Source organism: Struthio camelus, chromosome 23 (assembly GCF_040807025.1).
Source record: "Struthio camelus isolate bStrCam1 chromosome 23, bStrCam1.hap1, whole genome shotgun sequence".
Classification (NCBI taxonomy): domain Eukaryota; kingdom Metazoa; phylum Chordata; class Aves; order Struthioniformes; family Struthionidae; genus Struthio; species Struthio camelus.
The window spans coordinates 5,845,917-5,868,248 of NC_090964.1; the positions used below are offsets into that span (position 1 = coordinate 5,845,917).

The following is a 22,332-nucleotide window of genomic DNA, read 5'->3' on the forward strand; positions in this document are numbered from 1 at the left end:
GAACACAATGAACGAGTGGCCACCATGCCTTTGGCAGCACACTACACTTGCAAATATTCTCTAGCTATATGGAAAAACTTTGATTTGAACATCTGGGTTGGAGTTCCCAAGCAAGTGGTGACATTTTAGTAATGTTTCCGAAAGCCTGAAGGTATTTTTCCCCCTTCCCCCCCTCCTCATTTTTTCCTCAACTGATTTGGAATTTCTAAAGGTAGGCAGTTATTCTTTTTAAAAAAAAATTCTTTTCTGCTGAATAGAAGTTTAGGGCCTGATCTTCCTAGTTCTCGGTCATGTCAATTCAACTTTCTCAGGCAAGAAATCCTGTTAAGCTCAGCCCAGCATGAGAAAGACATTTTCTCGTGAGTGAGTATTTGTAGGGTTGGGCCTTTAGGTTCTTTTCACATCAGGGATTATTTTTGTGGCTTTTGACAGCTGTCTGTACCTAGGTTACGTATTCAGGATAGGGACTCTAAGACAGCTCTTAGGTAAATGAGAACCAAGATCTGATGGCCGCGTACGTGGTGTGCTGCGGTGGAGGATGGGGAGCCTCAACCGACTGGTTCCTGGATCACCTTCCGCTGCTGTTTCGGTTTGATTGCACTGCTGGTGGTTGAGAATGAATACATAAAATTGTCCGCAAGACTGTGCAAGTCCTAAATCTTTAAGAGGGGGGGAAAAAAATCAATTTCAAGTGAAATAAATTGGAGCTCAAGGGACATGAGAGGACTGAAAAATCAGATTGTCGGTGTCACACCAGGCACTCAAAATTGGGACTTCCTGCCCCCATGTTCTGAAAATATTGACCATCTTCCCCCTTCCTCTGCTCGTCTCTTCCCCTTTGTGTAGAAAAGTCTACTCTGGGAGCTGTCAAACCTGACTTAGTCTGAGGAAAATGCTTGTCTATTAACATCAAGAGAACGTGGATAATTTATATGCTTGGAGTATTTGGAAACTGGTGAATTACACTGTCATGGAGCTGGCAGAGAACTAAATCCACTGACTTTCTAGGAAATCGTTCGGATTTTGGGTGGCCTAATGTTTGCCCTTTACCTGTAATTGAAGCCATTATACTTTACTTCCTAAAAGAGCTTGACGGTCTTCACCACGGGTTTCCTCTTAAGCAGCGGTAACGTTCCTTTACAGACACAGCTTCGCTTCTATTGATTCCTCCTAACAGTAGAGTCAACAAAGCGCAGTGGTGTTAGACTGAAAGACGCCAAATGACACTACATTATTTTCTATTAGATTATCAAAGATTAAGAGCGCTGAATACCCCAGTTAGCAAGTGGGGTAAGATGTTCAGCTGGAACATGATACCTAGCTGTGCTGGCTTGTGTCCCCAGCGCAGAGCTGTCCCCATCTCTGATCGCGAGGAGCTCCTGCGGTCCCAGCCCGCTCTGCTGCTCTTTCAGGAAAGCCATAGGTTTCTTCTCTAAACTAGCCTGTCTCCTACAGGAAGCTTGGTCCCACGTAGAATTAGCATTTCTTTCAAATGGATTATTTCTGTTCTTGCTGAAATAAGAATGATGCTCTGTCACTTTGGAGCCGCAGAGGAAGAAGTAAGGTTTTTAGACATAAGTCCAGCATCTCTGAAGCTTTAAGTACAGGCTTCAGATCAAAAAGAGAGGGGAGGGGGGAGAACATTTGGGGTAAGACTTTGATACAGATCCGATCCTGAGAGCAGGAAGCCTGCAGGAGAAGAGCGCTTCTCTCGAGGCGGGGACAAGCCCTGCCTCAGAGGTGCAGCAGATGCTTTTAAACTGGGTTTGCCGGGTTTGAGCAAAGAGCCTATGGCTGAGAAAAGATGTCAAACTAATAAACTACTGTGAATAAAAGCTTTGGAGCAGAGCTTGCAAATGCAAGCTGCTGTTGACTTGTGTCTTTCATTCTGGAGTCGGTAGCTCTATGTTGCAGACAGTAAAGAAGATCAAGGAAGCGACGACTCTTCAGGGATCAGAACGGTGGTTTTTGGTGTGCATTACCTTTGCACACGGGCACTACTAAGAGATGCACATTGACACCATTTCGCACGCTTTAATAATATTTTATCAGGCCCAATGACGTGTTCCTTCCCAGCCCAAGAAATTTTTTAAGCTGAAGTGCTTAAAAAACAGTTACCATATGTAATTGGCTTTCTATAATTACCCCGCAGTGTGAGTGCTTTACTGTGTGTCTAGAGGGGGTTTTCTTGTTCTGCATCCAAATTTACTCTTGGCCTGTAACAGAGTAGGTGGTGCGTGCACGGGACCGGCAAGCAAGGGCTGTGTCAGGGCAGAGGAGCTGCGGGCTGACGACATCTCCGTGGAAGATCCTGCCGCGGGTGAGGCAGGATCATCCCATCAGCTGACTGACGGCTTCCTCCCTGCGTGCAAGGCAGAGGGTCGGCAACAAGTGGAAACTCGGGGCGCTGGGACTGGGAGCTGCCATCTCTCTCGGCCACCGTGACTCCTGGCCATGCTGGGCGCAGCTCGCCTGCGGCACCTTCGCTGTAACTTTAGGGGTGTTTGTAGTGGGCTGTAGACTTGAACTTGAGGTTCTTTCATCTGTCTTTAGGCCAGGGCCCTGCTGCGTTGTTCACTGAACTGTGATACTGTGCAAGGAGCAAAAGTAAAGCTAGTTATTTCTCAGCATCTGCAGCTCTTTGGCAGTTTTGCCTCTGCGTATTCCCACGTTCCTCTGCCCTCCTCCCTTCCGAGGAGCTCATTTCCCAAAGGGCCGTCAAGGGTAGTTGAAGAAAGGTTGGGAACTGCTTGGCCTCTTAGTCTCCAGCTCTAGACGCTTGCGGCATTTGTGCACTCCCAACTGTCGCTGCGCTTGGAGGTCTTTCAAGCTCAGCCAGGGCCAGCCGGGAGGACTGAACGGACGAGATCCCCAAAAAACAATGGTTATAGGAACGTGGCCTTTGTGTCAATGGCTGGGCGATTCCTACTTGCCCTAAGACTCTAGGGAAGTTGCTATACCTGATAACTACAATCAGTGCGATTGTGCTTTGGTGGATGGGGGTGGATGACCCTCAGAAAAGCAATTTAGCCAAACCTCTGTTGCGAGGGTGCGTGTTCTGCTATGTTTCTAGGTAGTCAGAGGTCTGAGATATATAAGGGAAACGCAGGCAGAGTAAACATCGCTTTCCTCCTTTGACAGTGAAATGCATCATTGGGTTTTTTAGGCCCATTTCTGACATGTTGAGGAAGAGCCGTGTTGGGGATGTGGGGGTTTTTTTTATGCTTTTGTATGTGCAACCACTTCTTTATCCCGTACCTACTTGTTTCTCAAGGAATCCTCTTCCCTCCTGTCCCCCTTTCTAGCCCATTTGCTGTTGCTCATTTGCCTGCTTTTTTTTTCTGTTGCCTGCAGTTCTGTGTAAATGAATTTGGGATGCTAGAAATCATTACTGAAGCAGAAGCAGAAGCCATAAAAACTCTTTCAACCTTAGCAGCGAATGCCAGCCTAGCCAGCCTTGCTCCTGCTGCTGTCGATGCTCCCACTGCCTCTAGCGCTGATCTGAAAGGTGAGCTTTTTGCTGCTCATACGTACGTGCAGTTTCTGAAAAAGCTTCCAGAAGCAGGTCAAACCAAAACATTTATTTCGGTAGCACAGCGCTGCCTGGCACAGACTCTGTGGTGAGTCACTGTCTATTTTGAATATTTTAGAAGTATTTAGGGAGAATGTAATTATCGCAGAGTCGTGACAGTACCTGGCTCAGGTGTTGTGCTCCTCTTTGTGGAAGGTAAGTAGGATTCGGGTCTGGGAAGAGCAAACCTCTCTCTTCTTGTTGCTTGCCTGGATGAGCATCTGCCAGTTGGCTTTCCCCAGGATTTTGAAAGAAAGTTCTGTTCTGGTAGGAAAGCTTTGTACCTGTCTCCCTGCTGGCTTTTCTTGTCTCAGGATTCATTGCAAGATCTCCACTTACTCTTCCAGGCTTTTGCTTATACTCGCACTAACTGAGGATAGACCTCCTATAGGTGAGAGAGTTAAGGAAACATCAGTCCATTAGGCGAAGAGTTGGTTCTTACATGGTCACCCCAGCACGGAGAGTTTTTCCTCACCCTTTTAATCCAAGTTTGTTCTGTATGTCAGCATGACTTCTAATTGAGCAAAGCTCTGGAGGTGCCATCAGTGTTGCAAATTTTCCCCGTTTTGTCTTCTCCCTGACAGGAATCATTGGTCCCCAGTGGCATATAGAGAGGTTTTAAGTTGTAGCACAACCAGGTATACGTGCACTCTATTTGTGGGCGGTTTATCAGCCCAGTTTCAGCCAGGACCATCTGACGTCCACATTGGGCTATTGGAAACAATCAAATATAAATGAAACATTTCCGTCATCTTAACAGAATTAAGTACGAATACTGGTGAGAAGACTAGGAAAAAGCAAGCTAACTGTTTTCTCAATGTTTTGGGTTGTGCTTTTTAAAACTGTTAAAGGGTGCATTCAAAACTGGGTCGATCAAAGCAGTGCATGCAAACTGTGCCACTAAATCCAGAATAGGAATGACACTGTATGCATAGGAGCCCACATGCAGAATTTGTGCGTAAGATTACTTGAATGAAGTATGCATCAAGCTAGTGCAGTTTCCTGATGCTGTGGATCACTGCGGCTGTGTTTTGTTAAAATATTTAATATTGAAGTGTTTAATTTGCGTTAGGAAGAACTCAGATCATTGCAGAAAGTAAACTTAAGTGGTACGTTGGGGTTATTCCTTACGTTACTATGTTTTCGTTCAGATGTTTCTCTTGCTAAACATAATTGTTTTTATTTTGCTATTAATATTGATATTTTTAGAGGCTGCATATGAAAGTCCAAAGCGTATGTAAAGGCTGAAGTGATAAAGTTTAACCAACTTTGTATTATAAGTATGCAAAAAAGGTAGACTTGTTTTACATTCCTCTTTCAAGTTAGAGGGTTGCTAGAAATAAAGAAACGTAAAAAGGTTTCTGATTGTATCCTGGTTACAGCCTTGAGATTATATCCTTCTCTGACACTTTTGCAGAGGGCAGGGTTTCTCTGAAATTAAAATATTACAGCTATATGTGATTTTCTTTAATGAGATGGTACACTTTTTTATATGCCAAAGCACAGCTAATTACTTTCCTCACAGTGGGGGGCAGTGAGGTTCACTTGATGAAAGTTTGTAAAGGGCTTTGCCTGAACTCCATGTATGAAGGGTGTTTAAAAAGTACACATTTTTAATCCTTACATTTAATACTTTTCTTTTTCTTTGCTTTTGCAGTGCCCAGAGACGTTGCGCCCTGTTCTGATTTCCAAGCCTGTAGGCAAATGGATGGCTTTGAGAATGGAAAGTTTTGTGCTCAAACATGCTCTCAGCAGTACAGAGGCAGGTAAGTAAACCCCAGATTCTTCTTATTCTGTGTTTAGAAATGTCCAAGGAGAATTTAATGTTTGAGAAAAGTTACTGTTGTGACAGTAACGAAAACTGCAGAGGAAGTGTTAAAATGGCACGGCAGAAGCAGAGCCGCCTGCAAAGCTCTGCTGATGACCTTCCTCCTACTCTTGAGGCTTCCCATGCCAGACTGAGGAAAGCATCCTCTCTCTGAGCTCAATCCTAACTTCTCTTCCCAATCTGCATAAACTCTGGTTATGTGCTTGATGCATCCGTTCCCCGCCTCTACAGATAAGGATGATGTCTTACTTTCCATAAAGTTGTGAAAAGGCAACATTAAAACCCCGCTTGAGCGGCTGCGGTAGTAAGAGCTGTACAGGTACTTTGGGGTGATTTCAAATAAATAAATAACTAGAAAAATCCTGCAAATGTGATTCACTTGGTAGGTTCTCAGCCCAACCGTCTTCATTCTGCCGAAGAGGTACAGAGATACTGGGGAAACTGCAAGAGTGTTGTTGGGCCTTTAATTTGATTTTGTTCTCAATTTTGGGTGTTTAGTGATACCAGAGACATTCCAGATGATTGCAGAAACAGGGGAAATAGTAGAAATCATAATGTCAGCATTGGCTGTCAGGTGAATGAGGCTGACAGACCTGTCAAACGTCTCCGAAGGAAGAGAAGACTGCTTCTGGAGTCTGAGGAGGAGCAGGAAAATGCAGATGAGGATGAGGTAAATGAGGTTGCATGCATTTTCTTTAAAGAGAAGTGTAAAGAGCAAAATCAGTTCTGTGGCTGAAATTTCACTGTGCAACAAAAAGGGAGCCAATGGAGGTTGTTCTACGCCCATGAGGGAAAGGTCTGGGCCTGATCCTGATTCACATTAGTAAGGAGGAGACATTGGTGAATAGCTCACATGGAGTCAAAGTCAGAATTCAGACTATAACTTAGTATAGATGTAAGTTACAGGCCTGTGCACCAAGTATGTTTCACAGTAATAAAAATACATGCAGTAAGGTTCCTGTCCCCCAAAATAATGTGTCTAACTACAGGCACGAACTGTTTCGTGGAGCTGAAGATGAGTGGCAGACAGCAGAATTTGACTGCTTTGTTAGCACTTGCATGTATACTGCTAAAAACCCGTATTAATGGTGACTGAAGAGAAGTGCCTCAGTCGGGACACCAGATCTTTTCTTAACTGTAATCAGGCATCTTAGTCCCCGTAGGGCCCTTCTTCTTGCAAGTCTGCACTCGGCCGCTGTGGGCGTAGGATGCCAGGCCTGACCTGGGCTCGCAGCTGCTGGCAGAGTTGCTTGTTGGCTATGCAAGCTGAAATTTCTGATGCCATGAGCAGCTTAACTCATCTTGTCGCTCAGCTTTTCTCTGCGATGGGTGTAAGATATTTTGAAGTATGTATGACTTCAGAAACGCTTCCATCTCCTCCCGCCTTTACTCCTCGTCTGAAACTGCCCCACTGTCTCTCTGGGGACACGTTTTGGCAGACGGATTAGCATTTCCGATTTTTCCCTTGTTGGTCTGCTTTGAGAAATGACAGCCCTGGGTGAATTAACCTGAGTATGGAAACCACATGGAAGAAATGCGAATGGCAGTCTGACACAATGTGTGACATAGGGAGACAAAACTTTCTGGGATGTTCTTCTATGACAGTAGTCATTTGAAGCTTCTGCTTCCTTCAGGGCTTCGTAAATAATTTTTCTCTATATCAGTTCTCTGGCATAGATGAACGTAAGAAAATCTGAAGGGAAAATAGAGCATTACAGTAAGGTTGCTTGTGTGAGCCGTTAATCCTGGAGTGCAGAGAGCAAATCCTGTGTATCATAATGAAGATTGTGGTCCTGTGCTGCTCTTCAGTGGCCAAGTTCAAATGAACTTTAGTAACTTACATTGAATAACTCGTAAAGCACTTTGGGATACTGTAGGGTGAAAGTTATATTTGTAACATACTCTACTAAAGCTCTTGCAGGCTTGCTTAGAAAGAAATAATGCTAGCTAATATTTCTGTTAGTTACATGTTACATCCTTATTGTACCTACGTTGTGAGATGATCAAAGAGAGAGGAAACAACAGTATTGCTAAACTTTTTTTTAACATATCTGTGTCTAGGAGAAGAATAAATCAAATAATATGAAAGGCCGCAGAAACACTAAACCAATAAAACAAGGTGAGCTAAGCTCATGGTCTCTTTTCTTTAATGTTTATAGATTTTTCTTACTAGCTATTATAAAATGACCAGTAGTAAGCAGAAGAGGAAAGGGCAGCGGAGCTCATTTCACATTTAGAATAGCTTATTGTTTATTAGGTACATAACCCTCTTACCACAGTCAGTCTTCTAAAATGTGCTAGCTAGAATATGCGGGACTTGCCTGCGTGACGGGCACGGCACAGAGGATCTGGAAGGAGACAGCCTGGTCCAAAGCTCCCTGAAGCCAATACGAATCTCTTGTCCGTTGACTTTAGAGAGCTTCGTAGCCACAGACTGCAAATTCTGAATAGAAAATAAGCTGTAAACAACATGCGATTGCTTATAGACTTTGGGTTAGATTTGTTATATACCTTCAGGGAGTTGGTTTATGTAAATTGGGGAGAGATTTTTAACATGCCTTTAAAATATAATTTACTGTGTGGATGAGCGTGGTCCTGCTAGACTGAATCCAAACACCTGCCAAGTTGTTGTCTTCATCTCTGTCCTGGTAGCTGCCTTTCTGCTAGATACATCGTTGTATTAGCAGGTTATAAATATATACGTAATCCTGTGAACTGACCAAAAATTCACTTGGTTTTTCATTTGTTTTGTTTTAGGTTTGTTTCAGCTGCAATTGTATGCCTCTCTGTGCTGTCTTTTAGTTCATGTCTAACCCCTTATTCCTCTGTGAAATATCGGGAGAAGGAATTGTTTTCCAGAATTGTTATATCATGTCCAAACTTTGCAGTGGCAACTTTCCGTCGGCAGCTTGCCAACAGTTTCGGTGCCACAATTCGTTTGACCTGTGATGTCATTTTTTTTTTTTTTTAATGCCAAAGGAACACGATTGTCCTACTGCTGGAATTCATATTTTTCCTTAAAAGCTGGTTAGCACTGCCTGCTTTGAGGGGCACAAGGGAATAACAGCCATGGCATGCATGTGGCTGGCGAGGTGAACTCTGAGGTCCTCTGCTGCTCTTGCTACTTGCTATATAAGTATCCTTCTACCTGACCAAAGAGAGCAGTGCCTGTGTTTGGATCTGGGTGTTGTAATAAATGACTTGCCGAAATGGGAGGCGAAAGAGAAGAGAGGGCAGAACGGGAGGTATCTGAGAGAAACATTCATTCTTCTTTCTGTGCTTGCTTGTTTAGTTGTTCCTGCGAAGAAGAAGGTGTGGAACTGGTCTACCTACTTAGAAGAGGAACGGATGCCAGCTGCTCCCTTAAAACTGTTCAGAGAGGTTGGCAGCTTTTTGAACTCTTTTCCTATGTTTTTCTCGGGCAACGTCAAGAACTACTCACTTCATGGAAGTAGAACTGGAGACGGCCATCGGACCAGCAGTTCTGTTTACTGGTTGTTTTGGTGTAAGCAGGCAGTAAAAGCCCCGCAAAAAAGCCAGTCAAACGTCACTCACAAATAAACGATGACTGGTTTAGTCTGCTGTGGGTAGCTCCGTATAAATCAGCTGTGAGCCAATCGCCAAGTAACATTGGAGGGGAACATTTTAATGTCCCTTATATGCCCTGTACTTGATTTGTGGTTGTACAGTGCCCCTTCCAGCCTTCCTATGTCAAAATCTGGCAATCGGTTCGCTCTTTGAATGCTGGATTGTTATGGACTACCTCAATGAGAAGCAATTGTTACAAGGGAGGGTGGAAGTCATGTTCATTCATGGTCTAATACATTTAAGTTGGGAGAGAATGAGTGTAGGTTTAGAATGAATTTAGCCCAAAGTAAAAGTTCGTCTCCCAGTGAATTCTTTGAAGCCAAGGGCTTTTGGCACCTTACAGACTGAGATGAGAATAAAAACAAGTAGTTACAGTGTACTGCAATAAGCCATTTGCAATTCCAGATAAAATTTCTCCTTAAGCTGATTCTGTCCTTCAAATGTTTAATGCGGATTAAGATTGTGAACAAATTGAAAAAAAAATTGTGTTTGGGAATGACTCTATGAATGGACTTTTACTCCAGAGTAAACAGGCCTTGTCTTTTTTACCAGTTGAAGATGAGATCTTACAGGGAACATGGTCTTTTGGGAAAGTCTGGACTATAGACCTCGTGCTGATAAAGGCAAAATGATTTTAGCTTTCCTGACTGTTTCTGCCAGCCCTCCTGTGTTGGGCTGTGAAGGGGACTAAACTCTTGGTTTAGTCTTTTTCATAGAGTATTTAGTATGTTATACTAAGTAAATCTGAAATATGGTGATTGTGCCTTTATTGATCTCTCTACCTGTGCTGGTCCATTAAAGTAGCAATCATTTAGTGATAGGTTTTTCTTTGTGAACTAAGAATTTGAAGCCTTAAGCATAGCAGGTGGTTGCTCTGCATTAGATTTTTGTCTTCAGGAATTAAACAATTTTTTCCTCCTCTCCTCCCCCATTTTTTCCCCTTGTCTCACAGCATCAATCGTTCCCACAAGGCCGAAATGGATTTAAAGTCGGAATGAAATTAGAAGGCCTGGATCCTGAACACCCATCTCAATTTTGTGTCCTTACTGTGGCTGAGGTAGTTACTCTTCCTGTCTCTGATTGCAAAGATCTCATTTAGATTTATGTTTTTGTTTTAGGGGGGTTTTTTTGGTCCAATAAAAAATCAGAAACACAACAAGAGTAATAGTCTAATAAATTACATGATTAGGAGAAGTTGAAGGTGACATTAAAGGACTAGTGTTATGTGGTTGAGGATCTATACGTGAAAACCTACTGTCAAATTTTTGCAGTTGTAATTCAGAAAAAATACACCTGTTTAGTCCGTGCAGTGAATGAATATGAAGAAGAATGATGAAACTGGACTCTAAGACTTAGTAAATATAAAGCAAGTTGAAATACTTTTATACTTTTTCAGTTCTGCGAAATCTGCATTGATTTGCTGTAGGCATAAACGTTCTCCTGCTGGGTTTGTGCTCCGGATGTTACAGCACAGGAATGTGGAATACGAGGCCAAGGAAGTTACACTGGCCAATTTTCTTTTCTACTGTTTGAAAAGAGGAAAGAGGAGCATGGAAACTAGGAGGTGCAAATGAGGAAAAATAAAATTAGGCTTTTAAAAAATAAATTAGACCTTAGATTTACTTTTATTTATAAATCCAAATATGGAAGGAGGATTCCATTAGTATTTTTATTTAACTTCTTTATGATTCTTTTTGATAATGAGAGCTCCCCTGCTTATAGGTACAAGGCTATAGAATGCGATTGCATTTTGATGGCTATCAGGAGTGCTATGACTTCTGGGTTAATGCTGATTCCTCAGACATCCATCCTGTCGGCTGGTGTGAGAAAACCAATCATAAGCTGCTCCCTCCTAAAGGTAGGCAAATTACAGTGGTGTACAAGAAACTGTAAATTCTACTAAGAACTGGCTATCCATGTTTCATTTTTAATATGATTTCATTGTCGAGCTCAGTCCGAGTCCTTTAGAGGGGAGAGGTGTAATTAAGACAGTGAATCACAGAAGAACAAAACAGTTTCCTTTTGATATTCTTAAAGATTGACGTTGTTAGTCAAATTAAAAACTATTTATTGGATGAGTGAGTAAATCAGGGAATCTCTTCGGGGACCACAACTTTTTCTTCTTTCCTGCCTTCCATTTCCTAGAAACTCTTGCAGTTTCAGATTAATGATTAGACATTGCAGTGAAAAAGAGAGAAATAGAAATGTTTTAGCGGAAATGTATAACCCTTGGAGATTGTATGAGGGCAGTTATCATGCAAAGTTCAAATTCTTCCCAGGTAATTTCCATTTCTGAAAAACCAATTTGAATGTAATGGGGCTGTGTAAAACAATCTTTTATCTCTCCTTCTAGGTTTCAAGGAAGGCGAATTTAATTGGACTTCATATTTGAAGAATTGCAAAGCTCAAGCAGCTCCAAAAAGCCTTTTCAAGACTCTCAGCACAGTAAGTGGTGGTATTGAATACAATTCGTTTTCAAATAGGTCTGATGTGAAGCAAGTTTTGACTGGAATATTTACGTGTTTTTTTAATACATTCATGCCAGAGGTACAACCATGGCGTGCAATCAGATGCAAGCTATTTCCTGCTGTGATTTATTTGTAAGATGGGAAACTAGTGCTATTTTTCTTCCTTCCCCAGTCACTGGCTTTCCAGATGGAGAATTTGTTTTCCCTCCTCCTTAATATTGGAGGAAAGATTTACACTACCATTTGTTAAATATATTGCAACAATCTGTTTTGCTGCGTCCCCACAGTCAAAATATTTGTGTTACTTTCCTCTATTTTAATAATTTGCAAAATAATTTCTGCTTTCCAGCAGCACGCTCACGTGCACCATGGGATCCATCATCAGGTTATGGAGCCTGAACATTTTTCATCCTTCACCCAGCGTTGTTTTGCTTTTAGCTGTTGGCCTCGGTTCTTGCATAGTGCCCATTCCCGTTTTGTGTCACTCACAAGACACAAAATCCACAACATAGTGGATTTGAGGCTGCAGATGGACAGAGCGTTGACTTCGGTAGGATCAGGGCCTGACCGTGTAGCTCTGCCTCTGACCAATTCACCTTTTTACCTTGAAGCTTCTCCAACTTCTCCCCTAATAAGACAGGAGCTGCAGTGCTCACACTTATCACCAGAAGACTCGGTGTGTCTGCTGCCTTTGAGTCTGTAGTGTTGCGTACCTGGAGATCCTGCTGTTCAGGCCTTTTTTTAGAAATAGTAACAATTAGTATCAGAACGTGTGTGGGAATCTTGTCTGTAGCTCTCTTGCCAGATGTACCATGAAGCTAGTAACTATAGCGTATTTTGGTCTGTGAGTTTCGGGGTTAAAACCTGCAACAAATGCATTTATAACGGCAATTTAAATTGGCCCAATCTACAATGTGGCTGATGTTCCCTTTCCCGGTGTCCTGTTTCTCAGCCTGTCACGCCATCCGGTTTTCGTCTGGGAATGAAACTAGAGGCAGTGGACAAGAAGAATCCGTCGCTGATGGGCGTCGCAACCATCACTGACATGTTGGATAACCGCCTGCTGATTCATTTTGATAACTGGAATGAGAGTTATGACTACTGGTAAAGGAAATCTGTTTCTAAAATATATCAGCAAATAGATTGTGGTTTATTTCACCTTTTCACTAAGGGTAGTTGGGATCTTAAGTCAGTTCTGAAATGTCTGGATAACTGTGTTTTTTGGGTTTTTTTGTGTTTAAGTGCCAGTTGCCCAGTAGTTTCCCCTGCTGTTTGAGTGCTGTTTGGTTGGGTCAGTGCAAAATTAGTGGGGTTAGCTTCAACTGTCGGTGAAGAACTTGAGGTAATGTGGCTGGCTGATACAGAGAAGATTAAGGAGCATTCACCTTATCCGTTGCACTGGCAGAGCTGAAGGGGGGATAAGCTCCACTCGGTAGTGACAGACACCTGGAAGTGGTAGCATCCTCTCCTCCAGAACTAGCAACAGGCGATGGCATGTCTCTGCAGACTTGTATTTGGAAGCAGGCTGTACTGGAGTCGGTACAAATCTTTCCATTTGTTTCGGTGGAGTTGAGATGAGGTGCCTTTAAAGTAAAAATGGTTGCCATAGGCTTTTAAGTCCTGACCTGCACTTCAGTTGTGTTTCACACCTGAGAATCTTGATCCTCTGCCCTCATTCTGGGGCCAGGTGGAGCATTAATAAAGGAAATGTTTTCCCTCTATAGTGCATGTTTTCCAACCCATATGAAATGAGACACTTTCTATTTGTCTATAAAAAACAAAAGAGAATGCCCTGTATTGCTCTTTCTTCAGAGTAGGCACCTGCTTGGTGGCTGGTTGATCTTTTCTTTCTTTGCCTTAGTCACCCAGAGCTTTATAACATCAGTGTTTCAATTTACAGGGCTTTAGATCTTATTCCTTTACTATTTTCGTCTGTGAAGCTTTGTTCCCATGCCATGTTTTGCTTTGAATTTGAAAACTGCAATAAAAGATACAAACAAACAAAGCTTCAAAGTATAGTTTGGCTGAAACCACATAGGCTTTTCCGGGTCTGAGAGACTGCTGTGATCCCTTCCTTGGAGCAGATGTGCCTGAAGGGGCTATCTCAAATTGGCCTCTCTTCCTCTTTGGGGACTCAAGATCAAAACGTGCAATAAAATTAGGAGCCAAGCCAAAAACCACTAGTTTTCGGCTATAATTAATGGCTAACATGCATGTGTAAGGTAAAGCCTTGAAAGTCATTGCCCCTTCTTCCAAATTAATAGAGTTTCTGTTAGTGGTGAGTGGTTTTTTTTGTTTTAACTTTGACAATCTGTGTTCAGGCTGAATGGTGGTCTGTATGGTCCATGTTTTTTAAAGAAGCATGCAACTTTCACTCTTTTTTTTTTAAGCACCAACTATATTCTAAGGCTTCTTTGTGTTTGCCTGTCTTTTGGAGCAGCCTGCATGCCTTGAAAATTTAACTTGATAAATTCTAAGAAGGTGACGCTGGTCTTTTACACTGTGATCACACCCACCGAAAGCATCTGTTGCCCCAGCAAAGGCATATCAGGCAGCATTTGAATTTCTGTGTTTCTTCGTGCTTTGAAATTGGCTGAGGCCAGTTCTTTCTTTTTGATTCAGGTGCGAGGCTAGCAGCCCGTATATTCGTCCTGTTGGTTACTGCCAAGAAACTGGAACCCTACTGACACCACCACCTGGTATGTTGAAAGTGAGACTTATTTCCTGCCTCAGTCAAAAAACCTGCAAGCTCCATCTTCCATGTAATTATATATTTGCAAGTTACAGGTTCCATTCAGTTCTCTTTTCTCTACTGACTGAACAATGTTATTGTTCATATTTGTTGCCGCTGTAGTTTATTTTGTTTTATAGCTCTTTCAAGCAGTGGAATGAGGTTTGGTAATTTGCAGTAGAATTTGATTTCAGAAGGGAAAGGGAGTTCTGAGGTATTTGCAGTATTTCCTCTAAGGTGAGCTGGAAGAAAAAGTATCACAATTTTGTCGACGGTAAGATGGAATTTTTGGAAATGAAGGATTAACTGCAGCCACGTCTTTTCTTCTGCTGCTCTGGCATTCAGTAAATGAAAAGAAGTGGTGGCAAATGAGAAAGGACAGAGCCTACAGGAAAATCAATGTTGTTTTCAGGCCTTGACAGCTCTCGTTCACCTTAAAAATTTTAAAAAAAAAATCATGTCTGCTGCTTGCTAGATTGACAGCCCTGGAGCAAAAAGTTCTGTAATTACCGATTATCAGATTTAGTAGAGTGGGTGGCAATACAAGCTCCCTCAAGAATGAAGGATTAGCCTTTGTGGCTTCACTGCAGATGCTAATGGGGTTATAAACTCTTACTCTTCAGCAGCACCCCATCTGTTCCCTCTGCTGCAGCAGGCGACGAGGTTGTGGCGAGCAGCTCCCCTACTAAAATCAGAATTGCCTATGCTCCTAGCAGAATCTGCAGCTAGTTCTGATTTCTCCGCTGAGAGATTCATATGCGGAGCAATTTGCAAACTGCCCTATGCGTTTTGTGAAGAGCCCTCCTGCCAAAAGAGAACGCTGAAGCTACAAAAATACTCAAATAACAAGGAAAATGAGGTAGAAACGTTTCTTAAATGTAGCTTAGAAGTTGCTGCCAGAGAGAGACGTTCCATTGTCGTTCCAGTAGCAAACCCCCAAAATTATGGTAATGGTGATGGAGTCTTTTATCTCCAGGCTGCTAATTTTACCCAGCTATGGGTGAGTAGGTAGGAGGCGATGAGAAGTTTCTACACTCTGACAGCCACTCACACACAGACTAGTTAATAAAATAAGAAATTAATTTGGTGGTGCCATTCCACATCACAAAATCCTCCGACTTGCTTTTAATTGGCAGCTTTCTCAAGAGAATAAGAATTGATTAAGTTGTACAGAAATAAACTGTTCAAGTTTTTCCCGGCAGGGTTAAAGCCTTGTGTAGAAGCTGTGGAACTCTGCCGTGCTGTTGTGTGTGCTGTAAGTGGTGTGCATGAATAAACAGATCACTTTCCAGTGCCGTCCTTTATAAGTGCTAAATTGACACAATAGGCATGTGCTACATAGCTTCCTTTCTGTTGTTTGTAACAAATAACTGCAGGTGTTTTTTTCCAAATGTTAATCCTCCTTTTTTTTTTCTTTTTTCTTTTTTTTCCCCCTCTAGGATACAAGGATCCCAAAGCCTTCTCATGGGAGAAGTATTTGGAAGAAACCAATTCCCAGGCAGCCCCAGCGAGAGCATTCAAACTGGTTGGTGAATCTCTTTGATTTTCTCAAGTCAGGAGAGTAGGGGAAACCATGCTGCTATTTGGCCTTTCTTTCTAGATCTTTTATGTGACGGTGGTTCACCGTGTCTGTGCCAAACGGTTAAAACTGTGGTTTTTTGCTTTGAGCCTGAGTTTAAGATCATTCCTCTCTGTTGGTTAAAGAAAACACAAGAGCACACTATAGGACTTAAAAAAAAAAAAAATGCAGTGAAAAGCTGTCTTTGAAAGAATTTTTGACTGAATGTTTTCAGTTCCTCCAATAGCAGATTTAAGGGACAAACCTCCAGTGCATACAGACAATTGCAGCTTTTGGAGGAATGCCTGAAGGGCAGCGCCTCACTTCAGGAAGGCACGGAGAGGAGAAAGAGCTGGTGTTCTGCTCGTGGTCCGACTGGGTAGGCAAAGGGAACCTCCCAGGTGACATCTGAGCGGGACTCCTGCTGGTTGAGCAGACTTTCCAGACTCTCCCTTCACTGGGATCAGAAGAGGATGTCACTGGCCTCGAACTGGGGACGTTTTGCAGGAGAGGGAGGAAGAGGTGGGGGTGTGTGTGCTTGGGGGACAATGTGTAATTCCTCCATTAGGTGTCCCCCCCTCCCCTAGATAAGTTGTTCCTCAAATATGTCTGGAATTGAGAGGACTCAAAGATGATGTTTTCTTACAGATCTTCTAAATATTGATGCGTGAGTAGAGAAGTGATAGACAGAAGAGCGGGGAAGGCAGCACTGCAAGCACGGAGGTGCTGCGTCTCGCCCGTCGAGTAGTTAGCAGGCGTTGGGCAGGGCAGGGGAATGCGGGGAACGGGAACGGGGCCTGGAGGCCCTTTGGAGAAATGGGAAGGGATGGGGTCTTGATGCAGTTCCTTGCTTGCTCAACAAGCAAGCTGAGCAAGCAAGAAGGTTTCATTGGAGCTGCCTAACTCTAGGGGAAGGGAAAAATCTCTCTGTAGTAACTTGGGGGATGTAATTCTAGTTGCCAGCCAAGCCGCAGGCAAAGTCTGCACTGAAATAAATGAGGAGACAACAAAGCATCTTTTCTTTCTCGCATCCTGCATCTCTGCTACGCTGTAGCTGCTGGGTCCCACAGTCTCCATTTTACGCAGTGCTTGTGTATGGCCTTCCCCACCTCGAATTTAATAGCAGGGATTCAGATCCTCTTCTTTGGGAAACGGACCTTGTCAGTGTCTGTCTGCCTTCTGGTGGTCCCAAAGGAAGTCAAAACCAGTTGTGGTTTCCTTAAGGAGCTTAAGAAAGGCTCTGCGCCTGCCTGTTTCTCCTTTGGTATTGTGGGTAGGGTGATCTGGTCCACTTCCCCCTGGAGCTGGTCCAGGACTGGTGTGTGTTACTGCCTGAAACTGTCTCTTCAAGAAACTCTTCTAAAGTACTTTTACCTCACAAATTGTGCAGATCCTTCTTCCCCTGGTTGGTGAGGCTGAAATGAGCATGCTACCAGATGATAGAGCACTTCTGCCAAACTCCTAGATGGTGCAAGACCGTCCTTCAGACCGAATCTGAAGATAGTTCTTTCAACATTGGGAACATGGGCTTCAGTTTGTTTTAGCGAATTTCGGTGCATTTATCTGGAGCAAAAACAAACAGAAACCCCTTTAACACAACTTTTAAAAAACCCCATACTTTTAACATTGTTTTTTCATGTCATAGCAGCTTCTTCCGGGCTGATGGCTCACCTGGCTAAACTTTGCAGTAGGTAAAAAAAACTCTGTGCTGTTGCACTCGATGAAGTTAGACTTGCAGGTTAATACCTGCTGCCCTCCAGTATATTTTGGTGGTAAGCTCTTTGGGAGTGAGGAGGGAGAAGCAATCAGAGAGGCCTCAGATAAGGGACAAGACTCAGACAAGACTGATAATTGTGAGATTACAGCAGGTGTCCGTGTGTAGGCTGCAAGGGGGTATTGCAGAGTAGGAAGAGGCCGTTCTTGCCTCCCTAGAGAACGAGAAGGCCACAGCTGGAGTCTTCTGCAGGACGGTGACGCTCCAAAGCATCCCTTGGGTTAAGGTTTTCCACACTCGGACAGACAATGTCTTCAATCGTAAGCGCAGCACGTGAACCACCTGAGAGCCGGTGCGCTGGATAATCAATGAAGCTTGTCAGCAGGAGCCTTTTGTTGCCCCTAGTGTAGGCTCAGCCTTTTTCTGAGCTGGGCTGGTGAAATCCCAGCCGCACTGGAAAATGGGAACCTTCAATATATCAAGAGAGAAAGAATGCAGTAATTGGTCTACACAGGAACAATAGGACTAATTTTGTGTAGACACAAATATTTTGAAAAGGTGATAAAATTCTTCATGACATAGAAAGAAACGGTGAAGTATGACCCGTTTAAAATTCCCAGTCTTAAATCCTCAGTAATCTATCATTGCGCCCCTGTTCCCTCAAATTTTCAGACTATGAAAGGAGATTTTCGGAAAACATGAGAAATGTCACCCAAAGATACTCAGGACAGGGAGCCTGTTCAGTACTGGCTACTCCCTCTTTTGGATTCTTCCAAAATGCAGTGTCTTTCCAAGGGGCATGCATTTGCCTTACCTGACTTTTTAGCCCATATTACCATCTTCTCTGCGGCCATTGCTTTGCTCCTTCAAAAATCTGGCTTTGAGAGAACAGTAGGGAGGGCTGATTATGGGTCTCATGAAACTCCCTAATATAAATTAATATCCAAGTCTGTATTTCAAAAATGAGACAGAAAAAAATAGCATTTGATTCATTAATGGTTAATAGAGCTCTTCCCAGATCACATTTCATTATGTTTCTAGCCTGGTCTGGTCTCAAGTGCAAATACATGGCACAGTTATGGATTTTATTATTATTATTATTACTATTGCAGCTAGCAATTACAGCAAATCAGTACATAAAAATATGGGTTGAGAGCCAGAACTGGCATTTCTCACTGAATTAATTTTTAGCAGTTTTCAAGAGCTATCATACAGAGTCTGGAGACGCTGATCGTCAGCACAAATAGCAGATTCTATATCTGGACTTCACCACCCAAAAACGCAGGAGGAGACAGCTTCATTGTCAGTACTTCTGTCACTGTTTCTGTCCGCTGTCGTGAGGTGTCAGTTCAGAAGCGTTCAGAAGCCAATGCCAAAAATGCCAGCAGTGCTTAAACAGGTAGCCTTGCTCATCGTTTGAGCAGAATTTTGTTCCCTGACTTCTTTCCCCAAGAAGGAAAGACGAGGTCAGCAAGACACTCTTAGAACTAAAAGTGGCTTAGGTTGTCCAGGTTCTGGTGTGTCGCGTGGCTGGAAGCCTATGGCTAAATGTCTGCATCTGTGTGAAGAACCAAAGAGGAACTTTAGATTTCGAGTCTGGTAATCCCCTTATCTTGGAAGTGAGCTTCCTTCCTTCCCCCTAGCTACTGACAGTAAATAAGGTAAGATTGTGAGGAAAGAGGGATTATAATCATCTTTTCATAAACCTTCTGGTCTTGTTCAGGCACATGACTTAGAAATAACTGTCATCTCTGCCTAAAATCCTGACCATTGTGTGCACAAGTGAAGGAGGGCGCATCTTGAATGAGTATCCACTGCTGCATAACCCCCAGCTGAGGAGTTCAGAGGAGGAATTTAAAGATAAATGGAAAAATTTGTAAATGCTGCCTGTTATTTGGAGGTTTACATCTGTGGGTGTTGCAAAGGGGGTGCATCAGATAAAGGACATTCTGATGTTTTTACAAAATAGTTAAAAAAACCCGCTAGGGTTCGAGGGAGATGATTTGGAAAAGGGTGAGTCAGCAACTGCAGATGTGAGACGACTCCAGTTGGAACCGCTCCGGAGTCCCAGCGCTGTTCCCCAGCGCCGTCATTTCAGCAGTCGGTAACAAGTAGATGCTAGTTATCAGAGTAGATACTAGTGTCCATCTTGACCTCTAGGCTCAGTCCCTGGCCCTCCGCCATTGTCCCTCACCAGCGACACTTCAGGTTGGAGTGCGTCCCCTTGGTTATGTTGTCTACTGAGCTCAGACCAGCTCTATACCTTGGTGCCTGCAATACTAACAATTCCTTAATGCAGTTCCTAGTTTCCTGGGTCTGACTTTTCTGCCCTTCCCTCAATTCTGTACAGCCTTTTTTTCCCCCTTCCACCTATTGCTTGTCCACTAAGTACTTTGAAAAGGAAGAATATTCTTGCGTTTCCTGCATTTGATGTCGGCGCTCTGCTGCAAGTGAGTCGAGTTGAATAGCGCTTTTAAAGCTGTGTTTAGTGCGATATTCTTTAGCTTTGGAAGGTGATGTTCTGGAGAGCTCTTCCTGAGGCAGGTCTAAGCCCAGGCTCAAAGCAAAGGTCTGAAATACCTGCAGTTGCCTTGGTAACAGGGATTTTCCCACTATGAGTTCTTCTCACGCTGGGAAGGAAAGGGGGTGTCCTCAGTGTGAAGTTACAGGTATGACAAAATGTTTGTATCAGAGAAAAACTTTGCACTGCAGTGAAGCGAAACCAATTGCATTTTCCAGCCCACCTGCCAAATGAAGGCTTAGGAAGATGTGACTCCCAGTAGTATCCAAAGGCTTAGGCAGAGATTGCTGCATCTGATGCCAGGAAGGATACATTACTTAGATTTCTTCAGATGGTTAAGTGACTTTCAAGCGGGTAGAATTGGTGGGATTGAGATCATCAGATGAATGCTCACTGTGCTTTTTCCCTGAAAAGAAAAGACCACAAGTGGCAGCAAGACAGGCTGCCCATGAGTGGTGCCTCAGCTTAGTTCAGCCCCTAACTCGAAGTCCTTTTCCCATTAAGAGATGGTGCCGTTCCTGTACCGCTAAACTCTTGTGCTCAGGAGCTGACAGTGCCTTAACCGTTTGCTAACTGTTAAAGTGGGGGCTTGTGGGACATGAGCAATGTCCACAGTGACCAAAACAAGATCCTCCACATCAAGTAATATGTAATGAAGAGCAGTGCTCAACAGTGGGGTGTTTCGGGCTCTCTTAACGTTGTCTGTGTTTTGCGTTCTACTCTCAATGTTCTTTTCCAGCGTCCTGCTCACGGATTCCAAGTTAATATGAAGCTAGAGGCTGTGGACAGAAGAAATCCCATCTTAATAAGAGTGGCAACAATAGTTGACAAAGACGACCGTCGCATCAAGGTACAACCTCAAAAATGAAGGCTGTGTTGATGGAGCCTCCTTGGCAACGGGCCTCCTTCCTGAAGGATGATACGGGGTGGGAGCGGAGTCTCCTCCCCACTGGCCATTTGATTCTCAGTCTTACTACGGTGATTGCAAAGAAAAAGTCAAGTTTTGCCAAATATAGCAGCATGATTTGTAGTGTGGCCATGCATTTGCCTGAAACTCTACGACATAAACAACCCAGCAGCCTTTAAACAGCAGTAGTCTTTAGTCTCTGTCAACCTGACCTGGATCTGAACCAACAACGCGAAGCATTTCAAATCTTACTACTATTCCCTTCATCCAGTAGAAAATTCTAGTCTGTTCACTGCAAAACCGGCCAAACTCATTGGCTTTTATGGTGTTTTTGGATTCTCAGAAGAAAAAAATTCTGCAATTCTGTCTCTAGTCTTGAAATGAAGAGTTTGATGGGCAACCCGTGCTCTATGCTTTCTTGTAGGCCCTGTGATTTGACCGTGTCACCAGAACCTCTTTGTTCTGTGAAACATAACTGGGGGGGTCAGGAAAACAAATAGTTATGCTGAGCGTACGAAGGCTGATTGTGCATGCCTTAAAGAATCAAATGAGTCAGCCCGAGCTGAGCAAGATGAAACAAAGGGAGAAGTTAAAATAAAAGCTGAGTCATATACTTAACTGTATCCCTCACTGAGGCTGTGTGCTATGTGCTTCTTTTAGATACATTTCGATGGTTGGGACCGTAATTATGATTTCTGGGTCGATGCGGACAGCCCTGATGTTCACCCAGTAGGCTGGTGTGCGAAAACTGGACATGCTTTGCAAGTCCCACTAGGTAAAATAGATGACATCGTATTGTCATGTTGTACATTTTCTTAAGTGCAACTTGCTCTTCAAATGCAGGAAGCTTTTACGAATCTTTTTAACTTTTTCTTCTTTATCAGGTGCTGTTGGCCCAGTGGGAACAGTGGGACAAACGTGTCCTACTCCGGGCTGTCACGGCATCGGTCATGTCAAGGGACCACGATATGGAACACATTATACGTACGTGTATGAGGTCTCCTTATAAGTGCTCTGCCTGTCCGATTCTGGTTGCTGTTTGTAGTAGTAATGCAGCAGTAAGCACCTGCATTACACTGATATCATTGCAGGGTGGTTGTTCTGGAGATGGTTATAACTGCAGCTGCAGCTCCCTCTTGTGTCTAAATGTGCTATTCCACGTCAATTCAGTTTACCCCAGTAGAATCATTGCAACTGCAATGTAATCTAGCTTAGGTTAATTCAGTCCGATTTCTACTTCCCAGCATCAGTGAAGGAATTTCTTTTGTAGAATAACATACCCAAGAACAGTATGCCAGCAGGCAGTTAAAGGGAGAGAGAGTGGGGATAAGTTGTTATAGCGTAGGTGTGGGGAGAGCTAGCTCTTGTTTTGTGCTCTGCCTCCGAATTCTTATGTCTTGTTGGAAAAGGAGGATTTTTCCTGGTTAGATCATCTTACAGAGCACA

General features: G+C 43.3%; 1 protein-coding gene across 8 annotated transcripts in view; it reads left to right on the forward strand.

Annotated features, from left to right (window-relative positions):
- The window catches only part of LOC104139569 (lethal(3)malignant brain tumor-like protein 3), a 49,667-nt gene that overhangs the window by 9,370 nt on the left and 17,965 nt on the right, over positions 1-22,332 (forward strand). For 4 of the 8 annotated variants that reach the window (XM_068917254.1, XM_068917253.1, XM_068917255.1 and 1 more), the window contains 14 exons: positions 3,355-3,508; positions 5,229-5,337; positions 5,898-6,069; positions 7,461-7,518; positions 8,692-8,780; positions 9,940-10,044; positions 10,710-10,845; positions 11,341-11,432; positions 12,408-12,559; positions 14,078-14,154; positions 15,626-15,711; positions 20,719-20,829; positions 21,547-21,661; positions 21,771-21,870. In XM_068917254.1, the coding sequence (XP_068773355.1) occupies positions 3,376-3,508; positions 5,229-5,337; positions 5,898-6,069; positions 7,461-7,518; positions 8,692-8,780; positions 9,940-10,044; positions 10,710-10,845; positions 11,341-11,432; positions 12,408-12,559; positions 14,078-14,154; positions 15,626-15,711; positions 20,719-20,829; positions 21,547-21,661; positions 21,771-21,870 (1,535 nt within the window). In that variant the 5' untranslated portion in view covers positions 3,355-3,375. Of the gene's footprint in view, positions 1-12; positions 3,509-5,228; positions 5,338-5,897; positions 6,070-7,460; positions 7,519-8,691; positions 8,781-9,939; positions 10,045-10,709; positions 10,846-11,340; positions 11,433-12,407; positions 12,560-14,077; positions 14,155-15,625; positions 15,712-20,718; positions 20,830-21,546; positions 21,662-21,770; positions 21,871-22,332 lie in introns of those variants that run through there. The other 4 variants (XM_068917252.1, XM_068917257.1, XM_068917256.1 and 1 more) reach the window with 4 other exon arrangements.